The sequence below is a fragment of the Ostrinia furnacalis genome, unplaced genomic scaffold, assembly GCF_004193835.3.
Source record: "Ostrinia furnacalis isolate ACB-3 unplaced genomic scaffold, ASM419383v2 OfSCF0990, whole genome shotgun sequence".
In the NCBI taxonomy this organism is placed as follows: Eukaryota; Metazoa; Arthropoda; class Insecta; order Lepidoptera; family Crambidae; genus Ostrinia; species Ostrinia furnacalis.
This window is the reverse complement of record NW_021131229.1, coordinates 213,343-229,453: the sequence shown is the minus strand read 5'-3', so window position 1 is coordinate 229,453 and position 16,111 is coordinate 213,343. Positions and strand designations below refer to the sequence as shown.

The 16,111-nt window shown below is 40.0% G+C and overlaps 1 protein-coding gene across 1 annotated transcript; it reads left to right on the top strand.

The window, feature by feature from the left end:
* Positions 1-2,461: 2,461 nt before the first annotated feature.
* Positions 2,462-4,078, top strand: LOC114350822 (aconitate hydratase, cytoplasmic-like; the record flags this gene model as incomplete). The annotated part of the gene is made up of 2 exons (XM_028301759.1): positions 2,462-2,617; positions 3,938-4,078. Coding segments are annotated over 2 exons (297 nt in total), but the record flags the coding sequence as incomplete, so codon positions are not given.
* Positions 4,079-16,111: the final 12,033 nt, after the last annotated feature.

Genomic DNA, 16,111 nt, shown 5'->3' with positions numbered 1-16,111 from the left:
GTACCTACAACTACATGTATCGATTTTAATCTATTCTAATATTATAAATGCGAAAGTAACTCTGTCTGTCTGTCTCACTTTCACGCCTAAATCACTGAGCCGATTTTGATGAAATTTGGCATAGAGATAGTTTGAGTCCTGGGAAAGGACTTAGGATAGTTTTTATTCCGGTTTTTGAAACAGGGACGCGCGCGATAATGTTTTTCTGTGACAGACAAAATTCCACGCGGGCGAAGCCGCGGGCGGAAAGCTAGTAAAACTATATGGCAGGCAGAATATGTCCAAATTCCAATAAAAGCTGCAGAAAGATTCAATAAAATGTCCAGAAATCGATTGTTCCATTTTTATCCAAAAGCCTTTAATGCCTTGGCAACAGTAACTAAGGAAGGCAGTCATCATCAACAGCCGTTTACAGTCCACTGCTGGACTATGAGCCTCCTCCACTATAGTGGAGGGTTTTGCCATAATCTCCACGCTTGGCAAGCGGGTTGGAGATCGCAGTTTAAAAGATTGATATTTTTCAGAGAGCGCTGCTGCCCATTCTCTGTTTGATGTGTAGTCCCTAAGTCGCCATTAATGACATAAATATCGACTTGAATCGGAGATCCAATACTCTCTGGATCTCCATCTAATACTCAAATCTTGTGTTATCAATAAAATCTATAGCTATCGATTGCTCGATAAACCTTTCGACGGCATTAGCAGGTGATGTATGGGCATGAGCCTGGCATCAATATTAATCTCATTGTCTGACGAAGTGCAAAATATCTTCCCGGACGAAACAATTAACTCGTGATCACCGAGCGGGTGAGTTGGCGACTCGTGCACAGGGCTGGCGATGGACCTGGAAAAGAATAGGTATAACAATTTATTAATTGTATTGGTTCATGAAAAATGAACCTAAGACCTTTATACTTCTTTGTTCCATTTATTTAAGCCTTAGAGCTTTTCAATATTTAAAAAAAAGTCTAATAAAAAATATCATAGAGCGGTTAAACAATTCCTGCTCCCTTCTCAAGGAACATTGTTTGTGCAAGATGTCGCAAATAAAGTAACGATTTTGGACAGAAGCCTAGCACCCAACTCCTGCGCTCCTCTACGGATGGAGTATAAATATACCTCTTTCTTCATCATCATTATCATTTCAGCCACAGGACGTCCACTGCTGAACATAGGCCTCCCCCAATGACTTCCGAATCGCACGGTTGATAGCGGCCTGCATCCAGCGCCTTCCTGCTACCTTTATCAGGTCGTCGGTCCACCTTGTGGGTGAACGTCCCACGCTGCGTTTTTCGGACGGACAAACCTCTTTCTTAATAGTCTTTAATTATTTTTGCCAATTTCAAAGAAAGTTAACTACCTACACCTTCCAGTATCCTTTTATAAATATAGAAATAAATAAAAAACAGCATTTCTGAACTTAGTGGCAGCCCTGCGCCCAGCGCATGCGCCCGCGCACCTCTCACGATATCACGATTTCTCACACGGTCATGTCCATGTCATAATAATAGCACATGCTTAGGTGCATATTTGTTTCAAATATCATGTTCGCTTCAATAAATTACCCGAAGATTCTATTAACCATTTCAGTTTAACATCTGACCTTTGGTTCCGGATTAATGATATTTTATTGGATGATCAAACGAACTTACCAAGTGAAGTTCGATCTGAATTATCCTGTTTTCGCCGAAGAGATTTATATTACCGTGTAGTACCCCTGTACGACAACCCAATCCGCACACAATATTCAGCGTAGTAGTAGTAAAAAACAAAAGAGCGGGCAACCCCACCCCTACCACGCTGNCAGATTTTTGCCATGTTGGAAACCATATAGTTGAACGATGGTAGCGCCCCCCTGTCATTGAGTTTGGCGGGACAGTTCAGCGTGGGTCATCTATACTGTTGCCATTAAAAGAATATAGTACCATTAGTTTTCCGCAACATGGCGAGGGTTTTTATGTTCCTGGTCGGGCTATAATATTATTATGTGCTCGCGATTCGTTGAAGGAATCAATTTGAAAACTGACGAACCTTTTCATTCCGTGACTGTACGTAATAAACTTAACGGGTCCGATGTCTTAGAGTAGCTCAATGGTCACCGCAGCAGAGGGAGGTTTTTCTGGCAAGTATAACGTAATTTATTTTTTCCGCAAGAAACAGTGTAAAAAATTGCGAGAATTGAGCAAAACATGTTTCTCAGTAAAAATATAACTAAATTATTATAACTTTTAAAAGTATTTTTTAAATGAATCCAATTAATCATATATTTATTTAACTTAAAAATACATAATACATAATTTAAATCGCTAAAATCAAGTGGCAGTGGGCGGGGCACATAGCTCGTAGAGCTGACGGCCGCTGGGGCAGGAAAGTTCTTGAGTGGCGACCACGGGCCGGAAGACGTAACGTGGGCAAGCCTCCCACTAGGTGAACCGACGATCCAAAAACATGTATAGTCTGATGTGAATTATTATTATTAATATTCCAGGTGTACGAGAAGATCGAGCAAGGCTCTCCTTCGTGGCAGGCCCTCTCAGTGCCTCAGGGCAAGCTGTATGGCTGGGACGTCAGTTCTACCTACATCAAGCGACCGCCGTTCTTTGACGGGATGAGCAGGGTAAGTGAAATTAATTTGATAGCAAAAGCACACATTAACATTTAAAAAAACGAAAAAACAAAAGAAAGAAGAGAAAAAAAAGAGAAAAGAAAAAAAAAGTAAAAGAAAAGAATACAGGAGAATAAAGAAAAATAGGAAAAAGGGCGCTCTCAATGAGTCAGTAAAAAACACACATTTACACATATTATGTCATTGGAAAAAAGAAAGAAAAAGAAAAGGGAAAGAAGAAAGAAGAAAAGAGATAAAGAAAAAGAAAAAGAAAACAAAATATTTAGAAGTGACTCCATACAAAAAAAAAAGAACCTTTCGAAATTACAACTGTCACTTTTTGACACAAAAAAAAAATTGTATTTTTGTAGTAACCTAAGCTAAATAAAATATGCTTGTCTAACGAGTGCTCGAGTGGGCTCACCACAATAGTCCTTCGGCGGGGTTCGAACCCGCGTTCCTCGGATCACGAGTCGGCCAGTCCGACCCCTTCACCGTTCGGCTACCGTGGCTTCTATAATTTTATTATTGTTTTCAAAAAGTAATAAAATCAATCCTGTTTTTTATTACTGACGGGATTGCTACCATATGTAACTACTAAAGCCTGGTCCGTGAGCACGTAGAATCCCGTCCAATGACCCTAAGCTACCCATCCTTATTGCTCGCGCGTAATTATATTGCTGTCGCGACTGTGCGACGCGCGCCCGCAGTGAGCGTGCGAGCGCGACAGCAACATAATTACGCGCGAGCGATAGGGATGGGTAGCTTGGGGTCATTGGACGGGATTCTACGTGCTCACGGACCAGGCTTTACCTTAATTTTGAGTTTCCGATATTTCAAGCGCCATGGCACTGTTGCAAGCGCCATGGTCACGGAGTAACAGTGCCGAAATATCGGAAACTCAAAATTAAGGTACAGTAGAATCCCGACTATCCGGATCAATTAAAACCAGGGGTGTTCCGGATAATCGAAAATCCGGATAATTGGTTTCAAAGTAAAATCAAACAATAATTAACTTTTTACAATAAAAAGGGTTTTCAATTTATCATTTAGAATTATAGTCTAAAATCTAAATTTTAGACCATTGGATGAATGCATTTTTTAAACAATGAACTAAGACGACGTGTGTACCGTGTTACGGTGGCGGCGCTTTGCCGTTTTGATGGGTCCAGACCCTAAATCGGTAATTAGGAACCATAAAGAATGAGCCCGGATAATCGGATATCCGGATAATCGAGATTCTACTGTACATGGTAGCAATCCCGTCAGTAATAAAAATTATGACAGTGACCATGAAAGTTCAAATATAAAATCAATCTTTATCCCTTCCAGGACTTACCACCAATCTCTGGTATCAAGTCAGCCCGCTGCCTGCTGCTGCTGGGCGACTCGGTGACCACAGACCACATCTCGCCAGCCGGCTCCATCGCCAGGAACTCGCCGGCCGCCAGGTTCCTCGCTTCTAAGGGGTGAGTGTGTGTTTAGTAATTTAAAGACAATTGACAGCGTAAAGCAGACCACATTTTGATGGCTGGACCCATCGCTGGAATTCTCTCCGCTCGTCTCCTCTCCGCTAGTCCCCTCTCCGCTAGTCCCCTCTCCGCTAGTCCCCTCTCCGCTAGTCCCCTCTTCGCTAATTTCTTCTCATCTTGTCGTATCTGCTAGTCTCGTCTCCTCTCCGCTAATCTCCTCTCATCTTGTCTCATCTCCGCTAGTCTAGGCACCTCTCCGCTAGTATCCTCTCCGCTAGTCTCCTCTCCTCTCCGGTAGTCCCTCTCCGCTAGTCGCCTCTCCGTTAGTCCCTCTCCGCTAGTCACCTCTCCGCTATTCCGCTCTCCGCTAGTCTTCTTGTCTCCTCTCCTCTCCGCTACACTCATCTGGTCTCTTCTCCTCTAGTCTCCCCTCCCTTCCTTTCGTCCCCTCTCCGCTAGTTTCCTCTCCTCTAGTCCCCTCTCCGCTAGTTTCCTCTCCTCTAGTCCCCTCTCCGCTAGTCTCCTCTCCGCTAGTCCCCTCTCTGCTAGTCCTCTCCTATAGTCCCCTCCCCGCTAGTCTCCTCTCCTCTCCGCTAGTCTTCTCCGCTAGTCCTCTCCGCTAGCCCGCTGCCTGCTGCTGCTGGGCGACTCGGTGACCACAGACCACATCTCGCTTCTAAGGGGTGAGTGTCATCATCATCATCATCATCATCATTGCGATACGTAGACAGCAATAGACGGACAGCTGACATTTTTAGTCATCTTCACTCCGCTCGTCTCCTTTCCTCTAATCTCCTCTCCGCTAGATACCTTTCGTCTCTTCTCCAATTGTCTCCTCTCCGCTAGTCTCGTCTCCTCTCCGCTAGTCTCTTCTCCCCTCTCCGCTAGTCTCTTCTTTTCTTCTCCGCTTCGCTCGTCTCCTCTCCGTTAGTCTCATAGTCTTCTCTCCGCTAGTCTCATCTTGTCTCCTCTCCGCTAGTCTCCTCTCCACTAGTCGCCTCTCCGCTAGTCCTCTCCGCTAGTCTACTCTCCTCTCCGCTAGTCTCCGCTAGTCCCCCCTCCGATAGTCTCTTCTCATCTCCTCTCCTCTCCGCTAGTCTCTCCGCTAGACTCATCTGGTCTCTTCTCCTCTAGTCTCCCCTCCCTTCCTCTCGTCCCCTCTCCGCTAGTCTCCGCTAGTCCCCTCTCCGCTAGTCTCGTCTCCTCTCCGCTAGTTTTATCTCATCTCCTCTCCGCCAGTCTCCTCTCCTCTCCGCTAGTCCCTCTCCGCCAGTCCCCTCCCCGCTAGTCGCCTCTCCGCTAGTCGCCTCCTCTCTGCCAGTCTCCTCTCCGCTAGTCTCATCTTATCTCCTTTCTGCTAGTCGCCTCTTCTCCGCCAGTCTCCTCTCCGCAGCCCCTCTCCGCTAGCCCCCTCTCCGCTAGTCCCCCAATCGCGCCAGCCGGGTCTGTTGCTAGGAACTCGCCGGCTGCTAGGTTCCTCGCTTCTAAGGGGTGAGTAGTTTGAAAAGGTTATAGCACACTTATCAACTCGCCGAGCTGCAAGCAAGGGACGACGAATTGCAAGCAATGGGACGGCGAGTTGCAAGCAAGGGGACGAATTGCAAGCAAAAGGGGACGATTTGCAAGCAAGGGGACGGCGAGTTGCAAGCAATGGGACGGCGAGCTGCAAGCAAGGGGACGACGAATTGCAAGCAAGGGGACGATGAATTGCAAGCAATGGGACGGCGAGCTGCAAGCAAGGGGACGACGAGCTGCAAGCAAGGGGACGACAAATTGCAAGCAAGGGGACGACGAATTGCACGCAATGGGACGACGAATTGCACGCAATGGGACGACGAATTGCAAGCAATGGGATTATTCCCACCTCTCATTCTCACCGCTGCAACTGCTGGATGTACAGTTTGACCGCCAATAACAACCGTCAGCTGGTTAAAGGTGTTTTCAGGCGAGACCATTATTACCAATACAACCATTATTATAACTCAAGGGTGACTGACTGACTGACATAGTGATCTATCAACGCACAGCCCAAACCACTGGACGGATCGGGCTGAAATGGCAATGCCAGATTTTGTATGGAAGGTGGCGTCTTTTTTTTTTCGCGCGGCCAACAAAATGTTGCAATTTCTTACAAAACTTGCGCACAAAAAGCAAATCTTGTATGAAAATCATCAAACTTCTAATGCTCGTAACTCAGTTCAGACTGAGTTTAGAGGTATACATGTCATAGTAAGTTTGGTTTATTACACTATTTTGTAATCAAAAAACAAAGTTTGGTCGATGGCCGCGCGAAAAAAAAAAGACGCCAATTTCCGGCATTGTCTTTTGGCATGCAGGTAGATGTTATGACGTAGGCATCCGCTAAGAAAGGATTTTACGAAACTCCACCCCTAAGGGGGTAAAACGGGATCCACGCGTACGAAGTCGCTGGCGGCCGCTACATTGTACAGAGATCGAACCCGTGACTACTGGCGCATTAATTTAGTACGTGAACCACCAGAACTGACTATATTAAGAGTCATCATCATCATCATTTCAGCCACAGGACGTCCACTGCTGGACATAGGCCTCCCCTAATGACTTCCACATCGCACGGTTGGTAGCGGCCTGCATCCAGCGCCTTCCTGCTACCTTTATCAGTTACTTTTTCATTCCGCTTCGCGTCGCAGTGACAGTCAGCTGTGTGATCCGTGTATAACCCAGTGTGCGCCATACCGTCCACAAGTGCGAGTGAGAGGAATAGTGATTGATCGACCCCCACGCACACGCACCTTACGTGAGCAAGATACGTCACCTGCACAGAGTACTTTCTGATTCAGACACTTCACATTGGTAATATGAGCAGACTTGATCGCACCTTTATAAGTCAACCCGATGAGCTGGTTGGACGGGGAGACATGAGTGTGGACAATGTTCTTGTTGAAGAGCAAACAACACCCTCCTATGTGACCCAGAGGAAGGGCACTTCGCGCAACTCTGATCATGAGCTCCAAAGTCAACTCCTAGCTTTTCAAGCCAGCATGAATAAACAACTTGAAAATTGGTTTACTAGACAAGATGAGAAACTTTCATTGATTCTAAATGAATTTCAAGAAATTAAGCAGTCAATGAATTTTCTAAGTGAAAAATATGACGACTTGAACCAAAAAACACAGACAATTTGTGCTCGCCTTACACAGAAAGAAAGAAAGAAAGAAAGAAAAAATGTTTATTCAGTATCATCGACAATACACTTACAATACTTATTATTATTTAATGAGAAGGTAATTACAATGACACCNTACACAGGTTGAAAAGCAAGTCGAAGTATCCAATTCGTCTGAAATAATCACGAGACTACAATCTAAATTGGCGGACCTGGAACAAAAAGCGCGTAGCTGCAATATAGAGATTAGTAATCTTCCAGAAAAGCGTGGAGAGAATTTAATTACAACTGTTGAAAAAATAGCAACTGCTGTTAATTACCCTCTTTGCAGTCAAGACATTGTGGGAATTCATCGTGTTGCCCAAATGGACCCAAAAAGTTCTAGGCCAAGAAATATCGTGGTGAAACTCTGCAGCCAAATTAAACGCGACAACTTCATATCTGCTGTGCGTCTTAAGAAGGGAATTACATCAGACAAATTAGAAATCCCTGGGCCTCCGCGTAACATCTATGTCAACGAACACCTTACCTTGGAGAATAAACAATTATTTCGAAAAGTCAGAGATGCCGCTTACGACAAAGGATATCGTCATGTGTGGATCAAAACCGGCACCATACTCGTCAGAGCCAGCGACACGTCTCCTGTATTTGCAATACGATCGGAAGATGAACTTCAAAAAATCAAGCCACTTGCGGTTCCACAACGTTAAAAACCTAATTTTACATTCGCCATATGCGTGCACTGTTCTTGTATTTCTATTATTAACTAGCTGACCCGGCGAACTTCGTACCGCCTTAGCGTAGAGATTTTCTTAATATTTTTTTCCGTAAGAACCATCCTTGGACCTCACAATATTTAAAAATCGTAATTATTTTAATATATGCATTGGAATAATTCGGTTACTTAGCTTACTTCATAAACTAAAATATGTGTGTGTGTGTATGAAAAGTAATGCTATATTGCAGAGGAACAGTTTTGAGCTTTTAGGAATTACAAGTGAGTATTATTTCATAAAAAGTAGATTAATCAAAATAATAATATATTACGGTGTAAATGTGATCTCGGGACGACCTGTGACTGCACTTAATAATAATANTGCACTGTTCTTGTATTTCTATTATTAATTGTAATCACTTACAAGTCATTCGTCATTGATAAACATACCAATGCATGCGCGCTCTGTTCTCTTCACTACTCTGTAACATGTTTACGAGTTTTGTGTTGCGGCGACTCACTGGTTTGTACTGAGACTTGTGACTATTATTTATATACCCGATTTTGTTTTTATTTTTGTTTCTATCGGTTGTATTTTATATTAATTAAATGTGGCTCTCGTATTCATATACAATATAAGTGGATTATCGTGATGTTATATTATGTGGCCATAGTTTGGGAGTGGAAATTTTATTTATACATTTTATTTAACTGCCTTTTGGAGATGGTGGGCGGTAGCAATACCCTCACAATATTTAAAAATCATAATTATTTTAATATATGCATTGGAATAATTCGGTTACTTATCTTACTTCATAAACTAAAATATGTGTGTGTGTGTATGAAAAGTGATGCTATATTGCAGAGGAACAGTTATGAGCTTTTAGGAACTACAAGTGAGTATTATTTCATAAAAAGTAGATTAATCATAATAATAATATATTACGGTGTAAATGTGATCTCGGGACGACCTGTGACTGCACTTAATATGTGGAAAATATTACTTTATGAGGATTTGCATTGTGGTCGGCAAATCAAAGTTTATCGATATCGATCGATCGATATTATTATCTTCTATTTATTTCATACTAAATTTTAAAATAACCTTGGCAACATATCATGGAAGGCAACTGATTCATCATCCTGCGTATCTTCTTTGATTGGCACTTCTAATGCTAATAGTAAATTGAATAACATTCTCCTAGACTTTATATCATTCACCAACTTCAAATAGTTCAATTAATTGTGTTAGCAACCAGAATGATAAAATGTTGGACTTAGTGCTTTCTAGTGTTCCACTGAGCGAATTGAAACAATGTAATACTCCGCTTACAGGCATTGATTTGCATCATCCTCCATTACAATTTATACTTAATGGCGATATTGGGTCTTCTAATTCTTCTTGTTGTGATACAATCATCAGATATAATTTCTTTAAAGCCGACTATAATAGTATTGTTAACTGTCTTAGAGGTACAAATTGGCACGAGAGATTCCATAACATTGACAACATAAATTACATGGTAGACATATTTTACAGTACCCTACAAGATATCATTAAATCTCATGTGCCTATGTCCTGTTATCGTAGTCAAAGGTATCCTGTTTGGTTCAATCGAGATTTAAAACGACTGCTCAAGCAAAAAAATAAATATATGTCGGCTCGTCAGGGATTCGAACCTCAGATATTGTGGGCGAAATAGGGTATCGTGCAATGAGAATGAGACTTGTGTTCGAACACTTTTAATAATCGTCAAACAGAGTTCAAAATCAGCACTTAGTTCTTAGTACTACAATCTAGACTTCGTCGAGCGATAAAATAGGCACTAGGTGAAACGTGGGACAGTTCCGTGACGATGNGATCCCATCAAAAACAATACTTGTCAAAAAAACCAAGTCTCGCAACTCAGTTGTTCTACGGTAAAAAGTTGTGAGATCCATGTAATACCAAGTCCAGGCCAGGAAATCTTTAACGTTACATAAATTATTGACTTGGCCATCGCACTAAATAATTTAATTTACACGTGTTTTCATGCGATGGCCAAGTCAATATATTTATGTAAAACGTTAAAGATTTCCTGGCCTGGACTTGGTATTACATAGATCTCACAACTTTTTACCGTAGAACAACTGAGTTGCGAGACTTGGTTTTTTTGACAAGTATTGTTTTTGATGGGTTGTTCTTTTTGCAAATACTTATACAATATGTGTAGTTTTACTAGTAGTAGCTAGAATAGCCTGGTGTGAGGTGACGGCTGTCGAATTGTATGAAAACGTAACGCCGCGCTTAAAAGCGATGCAGTCACACAAGTACCTAGTGTGGCGGAGGCTTCACATGCAACTGCAAGTACTCGAATGTTACTAACATACATAATCCTCATCAGTAACAAAGAAACCGATTTGACACTCAATTCGGCAGGTTCCCCAGATGCGAGCCAGACAAGAGCAAGTGGGGTTGAGTGTCCAAAAGCGGTCATGTTTCAGGGCGGGCCGTTAGCGCGAAGAGTGGTGTCGGCGACTACAAAGCGCTCGTGGGCCATAAATCGGGGCTGACCCGCAGTGGGGCAGAGCCGGTGCCTGCCATCGAAATAGATGGCTCACAAAGTTTAAAGTATGCTTTGTGTTCAAAAAGTAAGTTAGAGTAAAACGTTAGACTCGTTCACTCATAAATATTTCTATTAAGAATACAGGCGACATATTGAGAGGAGAAAAATAAATAGTTTCCGTAAATAAAAGTCATATCGTATAGGTACGACAGTGACTTCAGTTTACCTACTCTTGAAATATTTGTCCCTGTACCTCCTACTAAGTTATCAGAACAAATCTTCTATCTGGTTATTCATACTCATTCATACTTCCCGCAGTACATAATTGCAAAACAATATTTTGCTATTTAGGTACATAAGTCAATGTTTCAAATAGAGGCACTTAAAAGTGATAATGAAATCATTTTAAAACTCATTCGTAGCAAAAAATGCGTATATCAACAATGACGGTCCTAATCTTGATTGCTGTTAAAACAGAAAAGCGATACAAAACAAACATAAGCACGCGCTCGAGTTGTATTTAAATAAATACGAGTACACCGAACACTCCAAGTAGTTTCCAGAGAAAACAGAGGAAAGTTTGAGTTACAAGTGCTTTAGAAATAGCAATAAACAAACATTTGCTACTCAACAAAGTAATGGTCTTCAGCAAAATCATATTTTATCTATCAAGCTTTGGATTCTATGCCGCCTACTTGATTACAGATTTACAGAGACTTGATCCATCGTTGAGAAAGTCCTGAGCTGTTTCAGGATAAAAATAAAGCAGTATAGATACTTAGGTTATTATTATTTTTCAGCACATCTTCTAGTTCAATGATATAATTACCCTTTAGGTTGAGGATTTCTCTGTAAGGTTTGTCGTTTCTTGTACACATTTTTTTCATTTCTCAAAACCATTTAAAAAAAAACTTTCTTCATTATTTGTGGCAGTATTATAGTTAAAGCCTAACTACCGGGAACATTTCAAGCCCCAAACAGTGATTAAAGTTCAATGAAAACAGTGGTATTTTCTCATTCATGCGTTTGAACCAACGATTTCCTGCTCATGGCTCAAGTCCAGAGACACCATTGACATGAATGTATAACGGAACCGTTTTGCAGAATCGGTAGACCGTCAGAAAAGGCCATCAGAGATAATTCGCAGGCTATTAATGTCCGATGATCGCGTATCTATTTACATCCGTCTATTTACATTCCGTTCCTAGTTAACTCGTGCTTTAAATCTAGTTCTAACTGGTTTCTAATACTAAGGCTGGGATCACACGATGAGCGCTACCTTTTGTATGATTAATAAATTAGGCATTAAATTTTTCTCTCACATTACCTATCACGATAACAAAAACATCTGTATATTTTTGAGTCGCTAATTTATTATTTTTAACAAAGAATAACATTAAGAACAATTCTTTGTGAGTTGCCTAGTATTTTTCACTACAACACGAGCAATTTACATGTCGATACAAAAACATAAGGAATTAATTATTTTGTGATTTATTTATTATTGAGACACCGAACAAAGGTCTTTCTGGACGCAAAATGACGCTGCGTTTCGCGCGTGCCTTTAATTGCCGCACAATTGTTGACGTCACGCGATTTTAATTAAATTTACAGTCCTGCGAAAGTGGCCAGTTCGTCTGGGCACTCGACTTGACCTTTACACCATAGCGTGTCAACCACCTGGGCAGCAAAATGTTATATCACAAGCATTTTCAACAGAAAAAAGAATTTGGAACGCCACACCTTTGTGCACGAGGATCGCTTGCGTGCTGATGAAACCGAATTAATTATAAATACAGCCGAAAATATATCACTTGGATCGTTACAGCGATTACACCAGCACTTGATTATGGATGATAATGCACAAGACTTTTGGGCTTCCTGTAGCGAGACAAGAGATCTTCCAAGAAACTTGTGCGTGTTTGCATAAACTGTAATCACTCCTAGTCCACTGCAAGGAGTATAATGTTGTAGCGTTTAAAATAGCTGGGGGTTATGCGTATAAATCAGCGTCGACAATCCTGCTATTAATCACGATGTAAAACAAATTGATATGTCTAAAGACAAATGCCGTGTTGGTTTATCCGCTCATCAGACCCTCCCATCCGAGGAGCTGCGCCCGCGCCGGCCTCCGCAGCGGGCAGCTCGCCATTACAATACTTTGATTATACACCGAGCCCAGTTATTAACAAATAGCTAATACCTCCCTCTGTCTGCGGAGCGACCACAGAACTTAAATCACAAAGTAATTACCGTTCTATGATAGGCTTTCTTCGGAGATATTGAGAAATGAAAACTTAAAGATGGGCACATAACTCACGGTTATTGCCGGTTACGCTGGAAAAGCTATTTTTAAATATCGCTTATCAAATAGACGGGCAATTTAATTTCACTTTCTTGGAAACCGTAAAGCGGCGTTTCGCAGATAGGGTTCTTATTTGATTCGAGAAATCTTTCAAAGCGGAATTGAAAGGATGATGGGCACTTTTCTATGGAATCTGGGCGTAAAACCAACAGAAATGTAACTACTATTATTTGTTAGGACTTAATATCAGAAATATATTTTCATATAAATAACTACCAAAAACTCCCGGGTTTGCTTGGAAATTGACATAATGTGTAATAGTGATAGGTGCTTTATTGCGCAAACAAAAAATATTATTAATTAATATAACGCCTCGCATGCGGACGACGCCGCAGGCAAAAGCTGGTACCTTACTTAGCTACTTACATTTTAAATACATTAAGTTATTTATCCATTTAAACCATGTTCTACATTATAAGCGTAGGACCATACCTAGGTACCATTTAGAGAAATGACATGAACACAGCCATGTTTCAATGGGATTTCTACCAGTTAAGTTGTAGTGTTGTCGCATAATCGATCACGGATCGATTATTAATCGATATTGCCAAATAACGATTTATCGATTAACTATTCGATTAATCGATTTTATTGATTACCATCATTACTATCATTTGATTGTTAATTCAATTCCTTATTTTCAGCAATATAATCGATTATTGCAATCGAATAATCGATTATGATTTATTCGGTATACATACTTACAAAATCGATAGAATCGATAGTAAGATATGATACAATAGTCTCAGTATGATAGATAAAAGCAATATAATTGACCTAATACTATTTTTATTACCCTAATGTGATGTGAAATACTATGGAAACTTTGCATATTCAACGACCTCTATCTCCGTATCCCCACGTATTTCAGGATTCTTGTCATACTATGAAATGAAGTACTAGTATTAAGCTTTAATTTAGTATACTTTTTGTTTCTGTTGGTTTAACGCCCAATATGCCCATCATCCTTTGATATTCTATTGCTGTTAAGTGTTATTGTGAGTTAAATGCCGTCAAGTTTGTATAACAATGGAGGTAATGCAACAAAAAGTGTATCGCAACGTATTTGAATGTGACGCTGATCGTATCTGCCTGATGCTCTTATTCTGAGCACTTGCAGTTTATCCCGCGCTTGGAGCGGAGCGTGATCGAGCTGTCAATGCTGGTATTAACACAATGATAGATATTTTTAGTCCTCGGAATAAAGTTGCGGGGTTTAACAAGCTATTCACCGCTGAATGCGCCGGCGCGGACGGCCGTCGCGAATGGATGATGGCGCGAATCTTCGCATACATAAAACGTAGTTTTAGACGCTTCGCTATTATCATGCTCTTCACAAAAACGTCTGTCTGTTGCGATTCATTTCGTTTGAGCTTTTATTGCGTTTTGCTTTTATTGGCTAAAGCTTTTGATAAGTTAAATACAGTGTGAGTCACGTTAAAGTGTACATATGAAAATAAATGAAACTAGACCTATTTTTATCGACAAAAAAGAGGTCAAAAATTTTTTGAGATTTTTTTTTAATTTTTTATAGAATTTTTTTTCTTCAAATTACTTATTGTAAAGAAAACGTAATAACTTTTAAACTAAGCGGTATATCCTGATAAAATAAAAACAATAATAATGCTAAATAACAGGCAATACTAAAAAAATACATAAAATACAAAAAAAATGCCAATAAATAATAAAAAATGATACTTTTTGAAAAAAATCTGCTTTAAAATTCGTGTTTTTTTGGTTATTTTATAAATTTCTCCAAAAAATGCCCCTATAACCGGTGGTTTTTATTACTTTGTATTATTTTCTATCGTATTATCTTTGTAAAACCAAAAATCGCATGTCTCTATCCCTATCACAACATTTGCTATGATCGTTTGAACAAAGGCCTGCCACAACATTATTCTCCGCTACAGGTAGAGACAATTTTAATTTTAACTAAAATGCTTATTTTACTTCGAAATCTTTTGTTTTTATTTGAAATCTAACTTGTCTTTATCAAAATTACAAATCTAGAGCCATTTTCAGTTTTGTTGTTAACGAAGCGTTGAATGGCGCGCCCGGAGAGGCTTAGTTCAAACGATCATTGCAAATGTTGTGATAGGGATAGAGACATGCGATTTTTGGTTTTACAAAGATAATACGATAGAAAATAATACAAAGTAATAAAAACCACCGGTTATAGGGGCATTTTTTGGAGAAATTTATAAAATAACCAAAAAAACACGAATTTTTAAGCAGATTTTTTTCAAAAAGTATCATTTTTTATTATTTTTTGGCATTTTTTGTGTATTTTATGTATTTTTTTAGTATTGCCTGTTATTTAGCATTATTACTGTTTTTATTTTATCAGGATATACCGCTTAGTTTAAAAGTTATAACGTTTTCTTTACAATAAGTAATTTGAAGAAAAAAAATTCTATAAAAAATTAAAAAAAAATCTCAAAAAATTTTGACCTCTTTTTTGTCGATAAAAATAGGTCTTGTTTCATCTATTTTCATATGTACACTTTAACGTGACTCACACTGTATAAATAACAAGCTTGAGATTTTTTACTTAGTTCTATTAAGGTTCTATTGTATTTGGTTCGAGCAGTTATTTCCTTAAAAATATATTACGGTAGTCCCACTTCTCGTTCACACTATTGCCATCCATGTATAGAGTTTGTACAATAATTTTGTAGTTGGAAGTATTGGAACTTCCCTCAATTGCAGTCGGGAAACAAACGCTTGAAAGGTATTAATCCTCTTTTAGAATATTACCTATTTATACTATTCATAGATACAAAAGATTGTTAGTTTACAAAACTCAATCACACAGTGCAATAAATAAATAATTATGAAGATGGCCTATTTCAGTCGCAAACAGTGAGGAATTTGCCTCATTACAGTCCGGACCCGAATGACGGCTCAACCGTCCGGCTGGCACTGACAAAGCGCCGCGTATGCCAGACGGCCTGACCTTAAGCCGGCATGACGGATGCCTTATACATTATACCAGCAAATCATTGCGAGACATGTTCGGGTAGCGCACCTATATGGATTAGATTAGGTCACCTACATACTGGGGAATTTTGCCGGGTTCTTTAAAACGGTTTTAAGCATGATTTTTGTCGTTGTCTTCAGCCTATTGTAATAAGAGAGGGGTAATTGAGTTATTTTTTGCTATGAATTCATAGCACTAATTAGTGATTTTTTGAATCTGTAACTGTCATTTTAATAAAAGTTCAGGTTGAAAATGGTCCGTTTTGACTGGCTAAGGTTTG